Here is a 23,368-nt window from a genome sequence, read left to right as displayed (position 1 = left end):
ATAGTTCTCAGAAAGTTTTTGGCTTTGTGTTTGTTTTTAGTTTATTGTAAATTTGTATGTTTTATATATAATTTAAGATTTTTTATGAATTACAGTATATTTAAATAGCTATGTGTTGTATGGAATTCAGCTGGTATTTATTGAACTTGCGTTTGCGTCCTCTCTACAGTGGTCAAGTTTACATTTCGTTTATTTTCCTGTTACAAGTACCTTTAGACATGCTTGTGTATAAATGATATTTTACTATTAAATTAAGAATAAATGTTTTCCCTACATTCATTTAAGGTTGGAAATAAAAACAGAATTATCACTGTTATTTGATGACATTTCTGTTTATAAATACATTTTGATCTTACTTATGTTCTATTATTTTTTGTTGCATGGATTAACATTTGATCTTTTTAAGCTAACATGCGGCTCCTATATTGCGAATTTATTAATACGATGATAGATGAATGTATGAACAAGTTTAATCAACATCAATTTATGTCAGACGTCGAAGAATTCTTTTAGACAGCTGACGTTATTTAAAAGTAGTTTGTGTATTGTGCATCCACACGATGGCACTGTCTGCCCGCAAACCACAATGATATGGTTTTATACTGAACTGTAGTCGCTACAAAACCAAACCCAACAGCTAAATGGTTTTCTCGTGTGTGTGTGTGACAGTCAGTCTCGTTAAAACAAGAAGCCGGCTGGATTACTAGCATATACTCCTGCTGATTTGTTTGTCTAATTTACAACTGATGCTGCCAAGCATTGTATTTATTATCGGCTTAGCAGGTGAAAGATAGAACAGCAAATAAATGCGGTGAGCATGATGGGGCTGATTTGGATAGTGTGTATTATCTGGATATCGCTTTGTCTTTATGGCGTTTTGTCGGCCCATGCTTCATATTCTGTTTTTGAGGAGGTGAGTCCCGGGACTGTTGTAGGAAATTTAGCCAAGGACTTAAGTCTTAATGTGGCTGATCTGGAGGCACGTAAACTTCACATTGTATCAGGATCATCAAAGAAACATTTCGAGGTGGATTTAAAAACCGGGGCCCTGTTTGTGTTGGATACTATAGACAGAGAAACACTCTGCCCAGATAATGTCGCTTGCACCGAGACCCTGGAGGTGATTGTTAATAATCCTTTGCAGATGCACAGTGTGGAGGTCAAAATTCTTGATATTAACGATCATGCCCCTGTTTTTTCCAAAAAATCGCAGTCTATTAGTATTGCGGAGTCATCGCTAATAGGATCAAAATTTCCACTAATAGGCGCTAATGATCCAGATATAGGGAGCAACTCAATCAACTCATACAAACTGTCCCAAAATGGATTTTTAAACTTGGAGGTTCACACCGATGCCGATCAGGGTCAGTCTGTTGAACTAGTGCTGATGAAAAATCTTGACCGAGAAAAGCAATCTGTGATCCGACTTGTTCTAACGGCTTTCGATGGTGGCAAACCACCACGATCAGGTACTACAGATATTATTGTTGTTGTATTGGACGCCAATGATAACACACCTGTGTTTTCAAAGTCTGTATACAAAGTTTCAGTTCCAGAAAACGTTTCAGTTGGTACGACTATTGTAAAGGTAAACGCAACAGACCTTGACACAGACGTCAATGGCAAAATTTCTTATTCAGTTAAAGAAAGTAAAAAGGGAATATCTGATAAATTTTATATTGATCCAGTCACTGGAGAGATTTCAGTGATTGGTGCATTAGATTATGAGATCACAAATGCCTACGAGATCCGTGTAGAAGCCCGAGATGGAGGATATTTTCCACTTGGATCTTATTGTAAAGTCCTTGTCGAAATAGTGGATGTGAACGACAACGCACCTGACATTAAAATATCATCCCTCCTGGACAACGTGCGGGAGGATGCTAAAAACGGAGGGGTGATTGCATTAATCACAGTGCAAGATAAAGATGGAGGTAAAAATGGAAAGGTGCGATGTTTTGTATCTCAAAAGTTGCCCTTTCTATTAGAATCAACACAGGGAAAATATTATTCACTGGTTCTAAATGACGCACTTGATAGAGAAGATACTTCTGAGTATAATGTCTCAATAACAGCCATAGATGAAGGTGTCCCTCCTCTGTCCAGCACTGCTATACTAACGGTCCATATTTCTGATGTAAATGATAACGCACCTCGTTTCTCTGGATCTTTCGTCAATGTTTATGTAAAAGAGAACAGTCCAGCAGGTGGTCTAATAGCGGATGTCTCTGCACAAGATATCGACGTTGGTGAAAATGCTCAAGTATCCTATTCATTACTCAGCAACTCAAACATGCCTTTATCTTTAGCTGTCAGCATTAATTCTGTCACTGGGGAAATTTACAGCATGCAGTCTTTTAACTTTGAAGAAATAAAAACATTTCAGTTTCAAGTTCAGGCCACAGACTCTGGTATTCCATCTCTAAGCAGTAACCTGACAGTAAATGTTTTTATTGTGGATGAAAATGATAACCGTCCTGTTATTCTACCGCCCTATTCAGAATCCGGATCTGTAAACAATGAGAACATTCCCTATTCTGCAGAAGCGGCATATTTTGTGGCCAAAATCAGAGCTGTAGATTCTGATTCAGGCTATAACGCCCTACTGTCCTACCATATAACTGAACCAAAGGGAACCAATCTTTTCCGAATCGGAACCAGTACTGGAGAAATAAGAACCAAAAGGCGAATGAGCGACAATGATTTAAAAACACACCCACTTATAGTTACTGTGTCGGATAATGGAGAACCATCACTATCAACAACAATGACTATTGAAGTTTTGGTCGTGGAAAATATGGACAACATGCAGTCTTATCTAAAAAAAGTAGTACCAATGAAGGAGGAGAGTTTTTCTTATCTGAATCTGTATCTGCTCATCGCTATTGTCTCAGTATCAGTGATATTTCTACTGAGCCTCATGGGTTTAATAGTAGCTAGATGCTACAGGACGGACGGCGGTTTCGGCAGGTCGGGTGTTCCAGTGGTCACTACACACTCTGACGGGAGCTGGTCTTACTCTAAATCCACTCAACAGTATGATGTGTGTTTTAGCTCAGACACACTGAAGAGTGATGTAGTAGTTTTCCCGTCACCGTTTCCACCTGTAGACGCAGAACTTATCAGTATTAATGGAGGAGACACTTTTAACAGGACACAAACACTGCCAAGCAACGAGAAGGTAAGAGTTTTTCGAGTTGTGTTATGTTAACTGTAAGCAGAAATTACGAGATCTCAAACTTAAGTTTGATCAGCGAAATGTTTTCAGTGTACACAATGATGTGACTGTGGGAAGCATAATCTTTGATTACTTCTCTTAATTTTTCTTAAAACCTTACATTAGGTTATAATTGTTTTCGTCTTAGACAACTGTAACACCTTGTAACTGACATTCCAGAAACGATGCTCTTGCCTTCTTTAGATTATTTCAGCACTTGATGCTGGTCAGCGACAGTTAAGAAAGACGCGAGAGACCAATTTGTCCCTTTCTATTATTTAACATCGGTTTTGCTTCATTTGTGACATTTTTTGAACTGCACACATCCAGAGCATTTTTATTACAAGGTAAAAAATTAAACATAGCTCTCAGATAGATTTTGGCTTTGTGTTTGTTTTTTGTTTATTGTGAATGAGTATGTTTTATATATCCTTTAAGATTCATGATAATCTAGAGTATAATTAAATAGTTATGTGTTGTCTGGAATTAATCTGGTATTTATTGACCTTGCTTTTACGTCCTCTTGACAGTAGTCTACTTTACAGTTTTTCGACAGCATTTCGTTTATTTTCGTGTTACAAGTACCTTTAGACATGCTTGTGTATAAAATATTTTTTTTTCTATCAAATTAAGAATGAATGTTTTCGCTACATTCATTTAAGGTTGGAAATAAAAACAGAATTATCACTTTTATTTGATGACATTTCTGTTTATAAATACATTTTGATCTTACTTATGTTCTATTATTTTTTGTTGGATGGATTAACATTTGATCTTTTTAAGCTAACATGCGGCTCCTATTTTGCGAATTTATTAATACGATGATAGATGAATGTATGAACAAGCTTAATCAACATCAATTTATGTCAGACGTCGAAGAATTCTTTTAGACAGCTGACGTTATTTAAAAGTAGTTTGTGTATTGTGCATCCACACGATGGCACTGTCTGCCCGCAAACCACAATGACAGGGTTTATACTGAACTGTAGTCGCTTCAAAACCAAACCCAACAGCTAAATGGCTTTCTCGCGTGTGTGACAGTCAGTCTCGTAAAAACAAGAAGCCGGCTGGATTACTAGCATATATTCCTGCTGATTTGTTTGTCTAATTTACAACTGATGCTGCCAAGCATTGTATTTATTGTCGGTTTAGCAGGTGAAAGATAGAACAGCAAATAAATGCGGTGAGCATAATGGCGCGGATTTGGATAGTGTGTATTATCTGGATATCGCTTTGTCTTTATGGCGTTTTGTCGGCCCATGCTTCATATTCTGTTTTTGAGGAGGTGAATCCCGGGACTGTTGTAGGGAATTTAGCCAAGGACCTAAGTCTTAATATGGCTGATCTGGAGGCACGTAAACTTCACATTGCATCAGGATCATCAAAGAAACATTTCGAGTTGGATTTAAAAACCGGGGCCCTGTTTGTGTTGGAGACTATAGACAGAGAAACACTCTGTCCAGAGAATGTCGCTTGCACCGAGACTCTGGAGGTGATTGTTAATAATCCTTTGCAGATGCACAGTGTGGAGGTCAAAATTCTTGATATTAACGATCATGCCCCTGTTTTTTCCAAAAAATCGCAAACTATTAGTATTGCGGAGTCATCGCTAATAGGATCTAAATTTCCACTACTAGGCGCTAATGATCCAGATATAGGGAGCAACTCCATCAACTTGTACAAATTGTCCCAAAATGGATTTTTTAACTTGGAGGTTCACACCGATGCCGATCAGGGTCAGTCTGTTGAACTAGTGCTGATGAAAAATCTTGACCGAGAAAAGCAATCTGTGATCCGACTAGTTCTAACTGCTTTTGATGGTGGTAAACCACCACGATCAGGTACTACAGATGTTATTGTTGTTGTATTGGACGCCAATGATAACGCACCTGTGTTTTCAAAGTCTGTATACAAAGTTTCAGTTCCAGAAAACGTTTCAGTTGGTACGACTATTGTGAAGGTTAACGCAACAGATCTTGACACAGACGTAAATGGCAAAATTTCTTATTCTGTTAAAGAAAGTAAAAAGGGAATATCTGATAAATTTTCTATTGATCCAGTCACTGGAGAGATTTCAGTGATTGGTGCATTAGATTATGAGATCACAAATGCCTACGAGATCCGTGTGGAAGCCCGAGATGGAGGATCTACTCCACTTGGATCTTATTGTAAAGTCCTTGTCGAAATAGTGGATGTGAACGACAACGCACCTGACATTAAAATTTCATCCCTCCTGGACAACGTGCGAGAGGATGCTAAAAAGAGCACGGTGATTGCATTAATCACAGTGCAAGATAAAGATGGAGGTAAAAATGGAAAGGTGCGATGTTTTGTATCTCAAAATTTGCCCTTTCAATTAGAATCCACACAAGGGAAATATTATTCACTAGTTCTAAATGACGCACTTGATAGAGAAGATACTTCTGAGTATAATGTCTCAATAACAGCCGTAGATGAAGGTGTCCCTCCTCTGTCCAGCACTGCTATACTAACGGTCCATATTTCAGATGTAAATGATAACGCACCTCGTTTCTCTGAATCTTTCGTCAATGTTTATGTAAAAGAGAACAGTCCAGCAGGTGGTCTAATAGCGGATGTCTCTGCACAGGATATCGACGTTGGTGAAAATGCTCAAGTATCTTATTCATTACTTAGCAACTCAAACATGCCTTTATCTTCAGCTGTCAGCATTAATTCTGTCACTGGGGAAATTTACAGCATGCAATCATTTAATTTTGAAGAAATGAAAACATTTCAGTTTCAAGTTCAGGCCACAGACTCTGGTATTCCATCTCTGAGCAGTAACCTGACAGTAAATGTTTTTATTGTGGATGAAAATGATAACTGTCCTGTTATTCTACCACCCTATTCAGAATCCGGATCTTTAAACACTGAGAACATTCCCTATTCTGCAGAAGCGGGATATTTTGTGGCCAAAATCAGAGCTGTAGATTCTGATTCAGGCTATAACGCCCTCCTGTCCTACCATATAACTGAACCAAAGGGAACCAATCTTTTCCGAATCGGAACCAGTACTGGAGAAATAAGAACCAAAAGGCGAATGAGCGACAATGATTTAAAAACACACCCACTTATAGTTACTGTGTCGGATAATGGAGAACCGTCACTCTCAACAACTATGACTATTGAAATTTTGGTCGTGGAAAATATGGACAACATGCAACCTTCTCTAAGAAAAGTACCAATAATGGAGGAGAGTTTTTCTTATCTGAATCTGTATCTGCTCATCGCTATTGTCTCAGTATCAGTGATTTTTCTATTGAGCCTCATCGGTTTAATAGTAGCTAAATGCTACAGGACGGACGGCGGTTTCGGCAGGTCCGGTGTTCCAGTGGTCACTACACACCCTGACGGGAGCTGGTCTTACTCTAAATCCACTCAACAGTATGATGTGTGTTTTAGCTCAGACACACTGAAGAGTGATGTAGTAGTTTTCCCGTCACCGTTTCCACCTGTAGACGCAGAACTGATCAGCATTAATGGAGGAGACACTTTTAACAGGACACAAACTCTTCCAAGCACCGAGAAGGTAAGAGTTTTTCGAGTTATCTCAATTGTAAGCAGAAACGAGGTGATCTCAAACTTAAATTTGATCAGGGAAATGTTTTTTTAGGATACGCAATTATATGACAGTGGGAATCATAAGGTCTTGATTTTCTTTTGCCTTAAATAACTGTAACTGTTTGTAACTGACATTCCTGAAAGTTCTCATACGTCTTTGACACTATAATAAAAAAGCACATTGGGTGCGTTTTTTTTTTTTTTTTTTTTTTTTTACATTGGCTGTTTGTCCTATTGTGCCACCTTACAATCTTTAAAACACGTATTATTATGAAATTAAACAACGATGCTCTTCATTTTTATAGATCTTTTTGTTTTTGCTTTAGATTATTTCAGCAGTTGATGCTGGTCAGCGACAGCTAAGAACGTGATAAACCTATTTTTCCCCTCTCTATTAATTAACATCGGTTTTGCTCTATTTGTGACATTTTTTGAACTGCACACATCCAGAGCATTTTTTTATTTATTTTAAAGTAAGAAGTTAAACATAGTTCTCAGAAAGATTTTGGCTTTTTGTTTGTTTTTAGTTTACTGTGAATGAGTATGTTTTATATATCATTTAAAATTTATAATAATATAGAGTATAATTAAATAGTTATGTGTTGTCTGGAATTCAGCTGGTATTTATTGATCTTGCGTTTGCGTCCTCTCTACAGTGGTCAAGTTTACATTTCGTTTATTTTCCTGTTACAAGTACCTTTAGACATGCTCGTGTATAAATGATATTTTACTATCAAATTAAGAATGAATGTTCTTTTAATAAATACATTTTGATCTTACTTATGATTTATAATCTTTTGTTGGATGGATTAACATTTGATCATTTTAAGTTAACTTTCGGTTCGCATTTTTGTGTAATTTTAGTTATTAATAAGATTGTGGATTAATGTATGAACATGTTTAATCAAAATTAATTAATGTCAGGCACTTGCAGATTCTTTCGTACGGCTGACGTTATTTAGAAGTACTTCGTGCATTGTGTAGCCACGCGATGGCACTGTCTACTCGCAAACCACAATGACAGGGTTTTATACTACAGCACACTGTAGACGCTACTAAACCAAACCCAACAGCTAACTGGCTTTCGCTTATGCATGACAGCCATTCGCGTAAAAACAAGAAGCCGGGTGGATTACTAACATATATAACTGTTGATTTGTTTGTCTTACTTACAACTGATGCTTTCAAGCAATTTATTTATTTTCGACTTGGCAGGTGAAAGATAAAACAGCAAATAAATGCGGTGAGCATGATGGGGCGGATTTGGATAGTGTGTATTATCTGGATATCGCTTTGTCTTCATGGCGTTGTGTCGGCCCATGCTTCATATTCTGTTTTTGAGGAGGTGAGTCCCGGGACTGTTGTAGGAAATTTAGCCAAGGACTTAAGTCTTAATGTGGCTGATCTGGAGGCACGTAAACTTCACATTGTATCAGGATCATTAAAGAAACATTTCGAGGTGGATTTAAAAACCGGGGCCCTGTTTGTGTTGGAGACTATAGACAGAGAGCAACTCTGCCCAAAGAGTGAAGCTTGCACCGAGACGCTGGAAGCAATTGTTAATAATCCTTTGCAGATGCACAGTGTGGAAGTCAAAATTCTTGATATTAACGATCATGCCCCTGTTTTTTTCAAAAAATCGCAAACTATTAGTATTGCGGAATTATCGATAATAGGATCTAAATTTCCACTACTAAGCGCTAAGGATCCGGACATAGGAAGCAACTCCATCAACTTGTACAAACTGTCCCTAAATGGATTTTTTAACTTGGAGGTTCACACCGATGCCGATCAGGGTCAGTCTGTTGAACTAGTGCTGATGAAAAATCTTGACCGAGAAAAGCAATCTGTGATCCGACTAGTTCTAACGGCTTTCGATGGTGGCAAACCACCACGATCAGGTACTACAGATATTATTGTTACTGTATTGGACGCCAATGATAACGCACCTGTGTTTTCAAAGTCTGTATACAAAGTTTCAGTTCCAGAAAACGTTTCAGTTGGTACGACTATTGTGAAGGTAAACGCAACAGACCTTGACACAGACGTAAATGGCAAAATTTCTTATTTTATTAAAGAAAATCAAAATGGAATATCTGATACATTTTCTATTGATCCAGTCACTGGAGAGATTTCAGTGATTGGTACATTAGATTATGAGATCACAAATGCCTACGAGATCCGTGTTGAAGCCAGAGATACAGGACATACTCCACTTGGATCTTACTGCAAGGTCCTGGTGGAAGTAGTCGATGTGAACGACAACGCACCTGACATTAAAATATCATCCTTCCTGGACAATGTACGAGAGGATGCCAAGAAAGGCACGGTGATTGCATTAATCACAATTCAAGATAAGGATGGAGGTAAAAATGGAAATGTGCGATGTTTTGTATCTCAGAATTCGCCATTTGTATTAGAATCCTCACAGGGCAAATACTACTCACTGGTTCTAAATGACGCACTTGATAGAGAAGATACTTCTGAGTATAATGTCTCAATAACAGCCACAGATGAAGGTGTCCCTCCTCTGTCCAGCACTGTTATACCAACGGTCCATATTTCTGATGTAAATGATAACGCACCTCGTTTCTCTGGATCTTTCGTCAATGTTTATGTAAAAGAGAACAGTCCAGCAGGTGGTCTAATAGCGGATGTCTCTGCACAGGATATCGACTTTGGTGAAAATGCTCAAGTATCTTATTCATTACTCAGCAACTCAAACATGCCTTTATCTTCAGCTGTCAGCATTAATTCTGTCACTGGAGAAATTTACAGCATGCAGTCTTTTAACTTTGAAGAAATGAAAACCTTTCAGTTTCAAGTTCAGGCCACAGACTCTGGTATTCCCTCTCTGAGCAGTAACCTGACAGTAAATGTTTTTATTGTGGATGAAAATGATAACCGTCCTGTTATTCTACCGCCCTATTCAGAATCCGGATCTGTAAACACTGAGAACATTCCCTATTCTGCAGAAGCGGGATATTTTGTGGCCAAAATCAGAGCTGTAGATTCGGATTCAGGCTATTACGCCCTACTGTCCTACCATATAACTGAACCAAAGGGAACCAATCTTTTCCGAATCGGAACCAGTACTGGAGAAATAAGAACCAAAAGGCGAATGAGCGACAATGATTTAAAAACACACCCACTCATAGTTACTGTGTCAGATAATGGAGAACCGTCACTCTCAACAACTATGGGTGTTGAAGTTGTGGTCGTGGAAAATATGGACAACATGCAGCCTTCTTTAAGAAAAGTACCAATGAAGGAGGAGAGTTTTTCTGATCTGAATCTGTATCTGCTCATCGCAATTGTCTCAGTATCAATGATATTTCTACTGAGCCTCATGGGTTTAATAGTAGCTAGATGCTACAGGACGGACGGCGGTTTCGGCAGGTCCGGTGTTCCAGTGGTCACTACACACCCTGACGGGAGCTGGTCTTACTCTAAATCCACTCAGCAGTATGATGTGTGTTTTAGCTCAGACACACTGAAAAGTGATGTAGTAGTTTTCCCGTCACCGTTTCCACCTGTAGACGCAGAATTGATCAGCATTAACGAAGGAGACACTTTTAATAGAACACAAACTCTTCCAAGCACTGAGAAGGTAAGACGGAATGGTTTAATTTGTGATTGCAGGAGTGTTGATGTAAACAATTTTTAATTATAAATATTAATGCATTTTTGCATGTCAGCAATCGAGACTTTTTATATAATTAAGCTAAAATAGCATGGTCTAAACTTGCATAAAATCTTAACATTAAACGGAGTTAATTGGAAGCTGTGGAGCTTTGATTGTTGAAGTAGCATTGGTTAGGCAAGTTAGGCATAAATACAAATAATTTGAATTATGTTTCCTCTTTTTATGGTGTCATAGGGTAGTAATCTGGTTTGTGGATTTATCGTAATATTTTTTCAGAGATTTCCGTGGCATTTTATGACCTTGCCTTTACTTCATCTTGTGTTCATATTTTATCTGACTGAAACAATATCCAAAAGAGAATTTATGTTTTTCTCCCTTAATTTAAATATAAACTTTATACTTTATACTAGATTTGTTTCTGATTACACATGCCATTATTTTCTTAAGAAAACATGGATGAATTTTACAGGGTTGTCTTTTTTTCAATGTATATTTGTTGGTAATATTACCATTTATTTGTTTTTTAGTTTAGCCTACCTTTTCTGCTTCGTTGTGACTGAAACTGTATTTATGTATTTACGTACATTTATTGTTATAATGTAGCCATTTGCAAATTATTTAGATAATTCGTGTTTAATTTAATCTGCTTATTTTAAGCCAAACGTTGCTTTGTTACATTAATAACAATGCTGCGTTTGGGTTAACAAATGCATCAAATCGAATTGTCTGACATTGGTTCTTTAAGACAGCTTATGTTGTTTAAAGTAGTTTATGCATTGTGCATCCACGCGATGGCACTGTCTACCCGCAAACCACGTTTACAGGGTTTGGAACTGAAGTGCTGTCGCTTCCAAACCAAACCCCAATACCTCACTGGCGTTCTCCCAGTGCATGATAGCTAGTCTTGTAATAACTAGGAGAAAGGTGTATTACATTAACTACTGCTGCAGATTTTTTGTCTATTTTACAATTGATGCTGCCGATCAATTTATTGATTGAGGATTTAACAAGAATAGCAAACAAATGCGGTGAAGATGATGGGACGAATCTGGATTGTATGTGTTTTCTGGATATCGCTTTGTCTTCATGGCGTGTTGTCGGGCCATACTGCATATTCTATTGCAGAGGAGGTTAGTCCCGGGACTGTTGTAGGGAATTTAGCTAAAGATTTGAGTCTCAATGTGGCTGATCTGGAGGCACGTAAACTTCACATTGTATCAGGATCATCAAAGAAACATTTCGAGGTGGATTTAAAAACCGGGGCCCTGTTTGTGTTGGAGACTATAGACAGAGAACAACTCTGCCCAAAGAGTGAAGCTTGCACCGAGACCCTGGAAGCGATTGTTAATAATCCTTTACAGATGCACAGTGTGGAGGTTAAAATTCTTGATATTAACGACAATGCACCATCATTTCCTGGAAAATACCAGACTATTAGTATTGCAGAGTCCAGGATGTATGGATCCAAATTTTCTCTGTTAAGTGCTGATGATCCTGATATTGGAAGCAACTCAGTCAGTTCATACAAGTTATCCCAAAATGTCTTTTTCAGTTTGGAAATGCACAAAGATGCCGATCAGGGTCCATCTGCTGAACTTGTACTGGTAAAGAATCTTGACCGAGAGAAGCAGTCTGTGATCCGACTAGTGTTGACTGCTTTCGATGGTGGCAAACCACCACGAACTGGTACTACAGAAATTATTGTTACTGTATTAGATGCCAATGATAATGCACCTGTGTTTTCAAAGCCTGTGTACAAAGTTTTCGTTCCAGAAAATGTTACTGCTAGGTCAATTATTTTACAGTTAAATGCCACCGATCTCGACGAAGGAGTTAATAGTGAAATCACTTATTCCTTCAAAAGAGGTCAAAAGGGAATATCGGATACATTTTCTATTGATCCAAGTACTGGGGAAATTTCAGTGATCGAAACGTTAGACTATGAGAGCACAAGTGCTTACGAGATTCGTGTTGAAGCCCGAGATGGAGGATCTTCTCCACATGAATCTTACTGCAAGGTCCTGGTGGAAGTAGTCGATGTAAACGATAACGCACCTGACATTAAACTTTCCTCCTTACTCGATAACGTAAAAGAGGATGCCAAGAAAGGCACGGTGATTGCATTAATTACAGTTCAAGATAAGGATGGAGGTAAAAATGGAAAGGTGCGATGTTTTGTATCTCAGAATTCGCCATTTATATTAGAATCCACACAGGGAAAATATTACTCAGTGGTTCTAAATGACGCACTTGATAGAGAAGATACTTCTGAGTATAATGTCTCAATAACAGCCGTAGATGAAGGTGTGCCTCCTCTTTCTAGTACTGTTATACTAACGGTCCATATTTCTGATGTAAATGATAACGCACCTCGTTTCTCTGGATCTTTCGTCAATGTTTATGTAAAAGAGAACAGTCCAGCAGGTGGTCTAATAGCGGATGTCTCTGCACAGGATATCGACTTTGGTGAAAATGCTCAAATATCTTATTCATTACTCAGCAACTCAAACATGCCTTTATCTTCAGCTGTCAGCATTAATTCTGTCACTGGAGAAATTTACAGCATGCAGTCATTTAACTTTGAAGAAATGAAAACCTTTCAGTTTCAAGTTCAGGCCACAGACTCTGGTATTCCCTCTCTGAGCAGTAACCTGACAGTAAATGTTTTTATTGTGGATGAAAATGATAACCGTCCTGTTATTCTACCGCCCTATTCAGAATCCGGATCTGTAAACACTGAGAACATTCCCTATTCTGCAGAAGCGGGGTATTTTGTGGCCAAAATCAGAGCTGTAGATTCGGATTCAGGCTATAACGCCCTACTGTCCTACCATATAACTGAACCAAAGGGAACCAATCTTTTCCGAATCGGAACCAGTACTGGAGAAATAAGAACCAAAAGGCGAATGAGCGACAATGATTTAAAAACACACCCACTTATAGTTACTGTGTCGGACAATGGAGAACCGTCACTATCAACAACTATGAGTATTGAAGTTGTGGTCGTGGAAAATGTGGACAACATGCAGCCTTCTCTAAGAAAAGTACCAATGAAGGAGGAGAGTTTTTCTGATCTGAATCTGTATCTGCTCATCGCTATTGTCTCAGTATCAATGATATTTTTACTGAGCCTCATGGGTTTAATAGTAGCTAGATGCTACAGGACAGATGGCGGTTTCGGCAGGTCCGGTGTTCCAGTGGTCACTACACACCCTGACGGGAGCTGGTCTTACTCTAAATCCACTCAACAGTATGATGTGTGTTTTAGCTCAGACACACTGAAGAGTGATGTAGTAGTTTTCCCGTCATCGTTTCCACCTGTAGACGCAGAACTGATCAGCATTAATGGAGGAGACACTTTTAATAGAACTCAAACTCTTCCAAGCACTGAGAAGGTAAGACGGAATAATTTAATTTGTGATTGCAGGAGTGTCGTTATAAACAATTTTTAATTATACATTTTGATGAGTTTTTGCATTTCAACCATTAAGTCTTTTATACATTTAAGCTAAAATAGTATTGTCTTGCAAAAAAAAAACATTAAACGGGGTTAATTAGAAGCTCTGATTGTGATTTGTGTGTAAGGCTATAATTCTTTATCTAATTAGGCTTTGTGTTAAATTAGCATTGCTGGTAGGCAGAAATACAAACCATTTGCATTATGTTTCCTCTTTGTATGGTTTTATAGGGAAGTAATCTGTTTGTGGATTCATAGTTATATGTTTTTGGAGATTTCCGTGGCATCTTATGACCTTGCGTTTACTTCATCTCCACAGTGGTTTGACTTTTCACTTTGTAGACACTATCGTTTGTATTCTTATTATATTTGACTGAAACAATATCCAAACGAAAATTTACATTTACATTTTCGGCATCTAGCAGACTTACAGAATTTATGTTTTTCCTCCTTAATTTAAATATAAACGTTATAATTTTAAGATTTTTTATTACATCTGCCATTATTTTCTTAAGAAAAAAATGTATTTATAAATTTTAAAGGGCTGTCTTTTATTCAGTATTTATTTGTTGGTGATATTAGCATTTGTCTGTTTTTAGTTTAGCATTCTGCTTCATTGTGACTGAAACTGTATTTAAGTACACTTCTTGTTATACATTAGCCATTTGCAGATTTTTTAGATAATTAATGTTTTATTTAATTAGCATATTTTAATTTAAACGTTGCTTTCTTACATTAATAACCATGTTGCGTTTGGGTTTAAAATGTATAAAATTGAATTGTCTGACATTGGTTGATTCTTTCTGACAGCTTATGTTGTTTGAAGTAGTTTGTGCATTGTGCATCCACGCGATGGCACTGTCTACCCGCAAACCACGTTTACAGGGTTTGGAACTGAAGTGCTGTCGCTTCCAAACCAAACCCAATACCTCACTGGCCCTCTCCCAGTGCATGATAGCTAGTCTCGTAATAACTAGTAGAAAGGTGTATTACTTAACTATTGCTGCTGATTTTTTTTAATCTATCTTACAATTGATGCTGCCGATCGATTTATTTATTGTGGATTTAACAAGAATAGCAAACAAATGCGGTGAAGACGATGGGACGAATCTGGATTGTATGTGTTTTCTGGATATCGCTTTGTCTTCATGGCGTGTTGTCGGGCCATACTGCATATTCTATTGCAGAGGAGGTTAGTCCCGGGACTGTTGTAGGGAATCTAGCTAAGGATTTAAGTCTCAATGTGGCTGATCTGGAAACACGTAAACTTCACATTGTATCAGGATCATCAAAGAAACATGTCGAGGTGGATTTAAAAACCGGAGCTCTGTTTGTGTTGGAGACTATAGACAGAGAAACACTCTGCCCAAAGAGTGACGCTTGCACCGAGACCCTGGAAGCGATTGTTAATAATCCGTTACAGATGCACAGTATAGAGGTTAAAATTCTAGATATTAACGACAATGCACCGTCATTTCCTGGAAAATACCAGACTATTAGTATTGCAGAGTCCAGGATGTATGGATACAAATTTTCTCTTTTAGGTGCTGATGATCCTGATATTGGAAGCAACTCGGTCAGTTCATACAAGTTATCCCAAAATGTCTTTTTCAGTCTGGAAGTGCACAAAGACGCTGATCAGGGTCCATATCCTGAACTTGTACTGGTAAAGAATCTTGACCGAGAGAAGCAGTCTGTGATCCGACTAGTGCTGACTGCTTTCGATGGTGGCAAACCACCACGAACTGGTACTACAGATATTATTGTTACTGTATTAGATGCCAATGATAACGCACCTGTGTTTTCAAAGCCTGTCTACAAAGTTTTCGTTCCAGAAAATGTTACTGCTGGGTCAATTATTTTACAGTTAAATGCCACCGATCTCGACGAAGGAGTTAATAGTGAAATCACTTATTCCTTCAAAAGAGCTCAAAGAAGAATATCGGATACATTTTCTATTGATCCAAGTACTGGGGAAATTTCAGTGATCGAAACGTTAGACTTTGAGAGCACGAGTGCTTACGAGATTCGTGTTGAAGCCCGAGATGGAGGCTCTACTCCACATGAATCTTATTGCAAGGTCCTGGTGGAAGTAGTCGATGTAAACGATAACGCACCTGACATTAAACTTTCCTCCTTACTCGATAACGTAAAAGAGAATGCCAAGAAAGGCACGGTGATTGCATTAATCACAGTTCAAGATAAGGATGGAGGTAAAAATGGAAAGGTGCGATGTTTTGTATCTCAGAATTCTCCATTTGTATTAGAATCCACACAGGGCAAATACTACTCACTGGTTCTAAATGACGCACTTGATAGAGAAGATACTTCTCAGTATAATGTCTCAATAACAGCCGTAGATGAAGGTGTCCCTCCTCTCTCAAGTACTGTTATACTAACGGTCCATATTTCTGATGTAAATGATAACGCACCTCGTTTCTCTGGATCTTTCGTCAATGTTTATGTAAAAGAGAACAGTCCAGCAGGTGGTCTAATAGCGGATGTCTCTGCACAGGATATCGACTTTGGTGAAAATGCTCAAGTATCTTATTCATTATTAAGCAACTCAAACATGCATTTATCTTCAGCTGTCAGCATTAATTCTGTCACTGGAGAAATTTACAGCATGCAGTCTTTTAACTTTGAAGAAATGAAAACCTTTCAGTTTCAAGTTCAGGCCACAGACTCTGGTATTCCCTCTCTAAGCAGTAACCTGACAGTAAATGTTTTTATTGTGGATGAAAATGATAACCGTCCTGTTATTCTACCACCCTATTCAGAACCCGGATCTGTAAACACTGAGAACATTCCCTATTCTGCAGAAGCGGGATATTTTGTGGCCAAAATCAGAGCTGTAGATTCGGATTCAGGCTATAACGCCCTACTGTCCTACCATATAACTGAACCAAAGGGAACCAATCTTTTCCGAATCGGAACCAGTACTGGAGAAATAAGAACCAAAAGGCGAATGAGCGACAATGATTTAAAAACACACCCACTTATAGTTACTGTGTCAGATAATGGAGAACCGTCACTATCAACAACTATGAGTATTGAAGTTGTGGTTGTGGAAAATATGGACAACATACAGCCTTCTCTAAGAAAAGTACCAATGAAGGAGGAGAGTTTTTCTGATCTGAATCTGTATCTGCTCATCGCAATTGTCTCAGTATCAATGATATTTCTACTGAGCCTCATCTGTTTAATAGTAGCTAGATGCTACAGGACGGACGGCGGTTTCGGCAGGTCCGGTGTTCCAGTGGTCACTACACACCCTGACGGGAGCTGGTCTTACTCTAAATCCACTCAACAGTACGATGTGTGTTTTAGCTCAGACACACTGAAGAGTGATGTAGTAGTTTTCCCGTCACCGTTTCCACCTGTAGACCCAGAACTGATCAGCATTAACGACGGAGACACTTTTAATAGAACACAAACTCTTCCAAGCACTGAGAAGGTAAGACGGAATGGTTTAATTTGTGATTGCAGGAGTGTCGTTCTAAACAATTTTTAATTATAAATATTAATGAGTTTTTGCATTTCAGCAATCGAGACTTTCATATTATTAAGCTAAAATAGCATGGTCTTAACTGGCATAAAATCTTAACATTAAACGGGGTTAATTGGAAGCTGTGAAGCTCTGATTGTTGAAGTAGCATTGCTGTTAGGCAGAAATACAAACCATTTGAATCATGTTTCCTTTCTGTATGGTGTTATGGGGTAGTAATCTGGTTTGTGGATTTATCGTAATATTTGTTCTGAGATTTCCGTGGCATTTTATGACCTTGCGTTTACTTCATCTTCAAGGTAGTCTAACTGTTCATTTGTAGACACTATCGTTTGTGTTCTTATTTTATCTGACTGTAACAATATCCAAATGAGAATTTATGTGTTTCTCCCTTAATTTAAATATAAACTTTATACTTTTAAGATTTTTTTCTGATTACAGGCTGCCATTATTTTCTTAAGAAAACATGTATGAATTTTAAAGGTTTGTCCTTTATTCAGTATATTTTTGTTAGTGATATTAGCATTTGTTTGTTTTTAGTTTAGCATACTTTTTCTGCTTCTTTGTGACTGAAACTGTATTTATGTATTTAAGTACATTCTCGTTCTACTTTAGACATTTGCAGATTATTTAGATAATTCGTGATTTATTTAATCTGCTTATTTTAAATTGAACGTTGATTTCTTACATTAATAACAATGCTGCGTTTGGGTTTAAAAATGTATCAAATCAAATTGTCCGACATCAGTTCTTTAGAACAGCTTATGTTGTTTGAAGTAGTTTGTGCATTGTGCATCCACGCGATGGCACTGTCTACCCGCAAACCACGTTTACAGGGTTTGGAACTGAAGTGCTGTCGCTTCCAAACCAAACCCAATACCTCACTGGCGTTCTCCCAGTGCATGATAGCTAGTCTCGTAATAACTAGGAGAAAGGTGTATTACATTAACTATTGCTGCTGATTTTTTTTAATCTATCTTACAATTGATGCTGCCGATCGATTTATTTATTGTGGATTTAACAAGAATAGCAAACAAATGCGGTGAAGATGATGTGGCGAATCTGGATTGTATGTGTTTTCTGGATATCGCTTTGTCTTCATGGCGTGTTGTCGGGCCATACTGCATATTCTATTGCAGAGGAGGTTAGTCCCGGGACTGTTGTAGGGAATCTAGCTAAGGATTTAAGTCTCAATGTGGCTGATCTGGAAACACGTAAACTTCACATTGTATCAGGATCATCAAAGAAACATTTCGAGGTGGATTTAAAAACCGGGGCCCTGTTTGTGTTGGAGACTATAGACAGAGAACAACTCTGCCCAAACAGTGACGCTTGCACCGAGACCCTGGAAGCGATTGTTAATAATCCGTTACAGATGCACAGTATAGAGGTTAAAATTCTTGATATTAACGACAATGCACCATCATTTCCTGGAAAATACCAGACTATTAGTATTGCAGAGTCAACGCTGTATGGATCCAAATTTTCTCTGTTAAGTGCTGATGATCCTGATATTGGAAGCAACTCGGTCAGTTCTTACAAGTTATCCCAAAATGTCTTTTTCAGCTTGGAAGTGCACAAAGATGCCGATCAGGGTCCATCTGCTGAACTTGTACTGGTAAAGAATCTTGACCAAGAGAAGCAGTCTGTGATCCGACTAGTGCTGACTGCTTTCGATGGTGGCAAACCACCACGAACTGGTACTACAGATATTATTGTTACTGTATTAGATGCCAATGATAACGCACCTGTGTTTTCAAAGCCTGTCTACAAAGTTTTCGTTCCAGAAAATGTTACTGCTGGGTCAATTATTTTACAGTTAAATGCCACCGATCTCGACGAAGGATTTAATAGTGAGATTACTTATTCCTTCAAAAAAGGTCAAAAAGGAATATCCGATACATTTTCTATTGATCCAAGTACTGGGGAAATTTCAGTGATCGAAACGTTAGACTTTGAGAGCACGAGTGCTTACGAGATTCGTGTTGAAGCCAGAGATGGAGGATCTACTCCGCTTCAATCTTATTGCAAGGTCCTGGTGGAAGTAGTCGATGTGAACGACAACGCACCTGACATTAAACTTTCCTCACTATTGGATAACGTACCAGAGAATGCCAAGAAAGGCACGGTGATTGCATTAATCACAGTGCAAGATAAGGATGGAGGTAAAAATGGAAAGGTGCAATGTTTTGTATCTCAGAACTCTCCATTTGTATTAGAATCCACACAGGGCAAATACTACTCACTGGTTCTAAATGACGCACTTGATAGAGAAGATACTTCCGAGTATAATGTCATAGTAACAGCCGTAGATGAAGGTGTGCCTCCTCTTTCTAGTACTGTTATACACTGAAAAAAAAAGTATGTTGGATTTACATGAAAAAAATATGTACATCGGTTGCACATAATAAAGTTATGTTTACTTAAAATTAAGTATTCATGTTCTACACACTAAAGTATTATTTGTTAAATCAACATGACTTTTTTATATAAATGTAAATCTTTTCATTAACGTAAAGTATAATCAATTATTATTTGTTAAACTAACATGACTTTTTTATACAAATTTAAAGCTTTTCATTAATGTAAATTATTTTGAAATATCATTTATTAAACCAACATGACTTTATTATGCTAAGTACACATAGTGTGTTAAACTAACCTATCCCCAGGTCAACCTGATACTATTTAGTTATAAACCTTTGGCATCAATTTTACATTTTCAAATTATTTTGTAACCTGATTCATGTTAAGTAGTGTATTTTGTACCTAACTAATTTTGCCTAATCTTTTACCTACAACATTATTTTTTCAGAAAGCCAACATGGCAATAAACACACACACACATTTCTTTAAAAAACACAAAATATCTGTATTTAGTAACAATACCAATCATTTTTATAAATTTACTCTGAACTGCACTATTGTGAGGATTTGGCCTTTTCTTCCTCAAACAACTTTACCAGGAAAATAAATAAGTCATTAAAAAAAAAACCTCTGTGTGCATATACACAAAACATATAACATTTGGAAAAAAAAAAAAAAAAAAAAAAAAAAAAAAAAAAAAAAAAAAAAACACCAATCAGCCATAAAATTAAAACCACCTCCTTGTTTCTACACACACTGTCCATTTTATCAGGACCCCCACAGGACCACCACATTATTATTATTTGGGTGGTGCATCATTCTCAGCACTGCAGTGACACTGACATGGTGGTGGTGTGTTAGTGTGTGTTGTGCTGGTATGAGTGGGTCAGACACAGCAGCACTGCTGGAGTTTTTAAATACCGTGTCCACTCACTGTCCACTCTATCAGACACTCCTACCTAGTTGGTTCACCTTGTAGATGTAAAGTCAGAGACGATCGCTCATCTATTGCTGCTGTTTGATCTTCTAGACCTTCATCAGTGGTCACAGGACGCTGCCCACGCTGTGAACACGGTATTTAAAAACTCCAGCAGCACTGCTGTGTCTGATCCACTCATACCAGCACAACACACACTAACACACCAGCACCATGTCAGTGTCACTGCAGTGCTGAGAATGATCCACCACCTAAATAATACCTGCTCTGTCATGGTCCTCGGAGAGTCCTGACCATTGAAGAACAGAGTGAAAGCAGGTTAAAAAAGCATGCAGAGAAACAAATAGACTACAGTCAGTAATTGTAGAACTACAAAGTGCTTCTATATGGTAAGTGGAGCTGATTAAATGGACAGTGGTTTTAATGTTATGGTTGATCAGTTATATAATGTGTTTTATAAAGAAAATGCATAGTAAACATCCATTACTACTGGAACCCAAAGCAATATCATTCAGTAGTAGTATGCAGTGGTTAAATCAAATTTTCTTTTCAGTGGTGATTGGAACATGGGTTCACAATGTCTGCAACACAAATATAACTATTCACTATTTAGCATGAATATTACATATAAAAACTGCAAATTTCTCTAAAACAGAGCATTTCACACCAAACTACACTGAATGAATTTGTTGACATGCTAACCATTCATTATGCAAAAACATTAGAGAACAAAGAGTGATCCACATGACGCAAAGAATTCTTACGTACAAGGCTGTAAAAATCTATTTGCACCTTCCCAAATCTTCTACTGTTGCCAATGTCACATTCCAATGTTTTACAGCTTTCAAATAACATTAACACAAAATAAACAACACAAGCAAACACAAACACAGCTTTTAAATGATCATTTAGTTTCATGAAGATGTATTCAATACAGATAACACCGATAACCGATAATCCAATTGACAAATGTGTTCGGTGTTACTAGGCATGACTGCAGCTTTTAAATAATAGTTTAGTTTATTGAACATGTGAAATAGTAATGTGTTTACTCATGTTGACTATCTTATATTAAAATTAGTTTACAACTCATAGACATTAAAATGTAACAAATGAACAACAATATAAGAAATTGGGAAGGAGCAAATACTTTTTTTTACAACACTGTAGTTTTCAACTCTGGACAGCTAATATCTTTGATAAAAGCAGTAGGTATTGGTCGAACCTCAAACAAAACAGTAAGACTTTCCTTATAATATTTGTGTTTACCTAACAATGTAGTGTTGTAAATCTGTTAATAACAAAGGCCCCATAAATGTGCAAGCGCTCAAACGATTATAATGACTTGCTTCCCACCATTACAGTCTTCAACAGTAAATAATGCATGAACAAATCACCCCAAATCCAACAGGAAAGGGGGTACTGTACCACTTATAAATAATATATGCATATATAACAAAGCATTTGAATGCAAGGTTCACATATGTTCACAAAAATCAATGAGAGGGGTCAGAACAGAGGCTGAGGCCAAGATACCCTCTATTCAGTGATTCATTCCAAAACATGTCAGTTTACTGATAAAGTCTGTTTTTAAGGACTTGGACTTTCTTAGAGAGTGTGTTGCCTTCCAGCTCCATGACAACCTTCTGAAGCACTTCGAAGGTGTACTTGAGTTCAGGAGGGTAGTTTAGGTTTAGAGAATACATTAGGCCAAACAACATTGCAGAAGCTAATGCAACGTTATCCAACTCCTGCAAGACCACTTGACCCTCAAGGACAATCCCAATGTCGTCTGGTTTATCACTGGCATCTCTTTTTTTTAAAACATATATTCCCAGTGTGGTCTCCTCAATGGATCCCTGGATGAGGGCTTCATCTGCTGCCTGAAGAACACACAGTCACAAAATAAGATTACACAAACACATTGCTTATGTGTAGAGGAAATATTGTACTGCAGAATGAAAGGACAGGTTCTGAAGTTAGCCTACACATTTTTGTGAATGATCGCACTGGGCCCCAAAATGGATTTCAACTGCAATATTCTCATCAGAATTATTATTCTATGTACTGTATTTTATTACCCATATTCATTTACATGCTAACAAGTCACTGGCAATAAATTGCCAAAGAGCAGGCATATGTTGCTTTTTCACCATAGTAAAAATCCATACTGTCACAGCCCCATCATTACAATATTGATATCTGACTTGGCTGATATAGAATTTCAATAAATAGACATTGTAAATAGTACTCACCACATACTCTCTCAAGAGGTTTTCTGGATCCTCGTTGAGGTACACACAAATTGCCTTGATAATACATTCTCGTCCTAAATCAACATCATCATTCTATTCAAAGGGAATAAGCAGAGCAAGTTGTTTGCTTAAAGTCTTTTTCCTTTTAATCAAATGCTACATCAACAAAGCAGTACTTTTTTCAAGGAAGTATACTTACTTGAGCCATGGGTGCTATGATGCTCTCTAGGTGTTTGCCTATTTGTCCTCCTCTCTTTTTAAACAGAACCATCAGTTTCTCAGAGTGCACATCTAACTGAGAGAGAAATCTGGACTGAAGGGGCATGGTGGTAATCCGCTTAAATTCAGCATTTATCTGAAAACAAGAATGATTAGACATAAACGTGCTGTGAAGCAGGA

General features: G+C 37.7%; 2 protein-coding genes across 2 annotated transcripts in view; both read left to right on the top strand.

Moving 5' to 3' along the window:
• LOC134332718 (protocadherin alpha-C2-like) overlaps positions 1-23,368 on the top strand; it is a 95,290-nt gene that overhangs the window by 2,751 nt on the left and 69,171 nt on the right. The window lies entirely within an intron of this gene.
• On the top strand, positions 11,480-13,897 carry LOC134332834 (protocadherin alpha-3-like). The gene has a single exon (XM_063014666.1). The coding sequence runs from the start codon at positions 11,480-11,482 to the stop codon at positions 13,895-13,897; it is 2,418 nt and encodes an 805-aa protein (XP_062870736.1).

Source organism: Trichomycterus rosablanca, chromosome 18, assembly GCF_030014385.1.
Source record: "Trichomycterus rosablanca isolate fTriRos1 chromosome 18, fTriRos1.hap1, whole genome shotgun sequence".
NCBI classification, from domain to species: Eukaryota; Metazoa; Chordata; class Actinopteri; order Siluriformes; family Trichomycteridae; genus Trichomycterus; species Trichomycterus rosablanca.
This window is presented reverse-complemented; position numbering and strand designations above follow the sequence as displayed.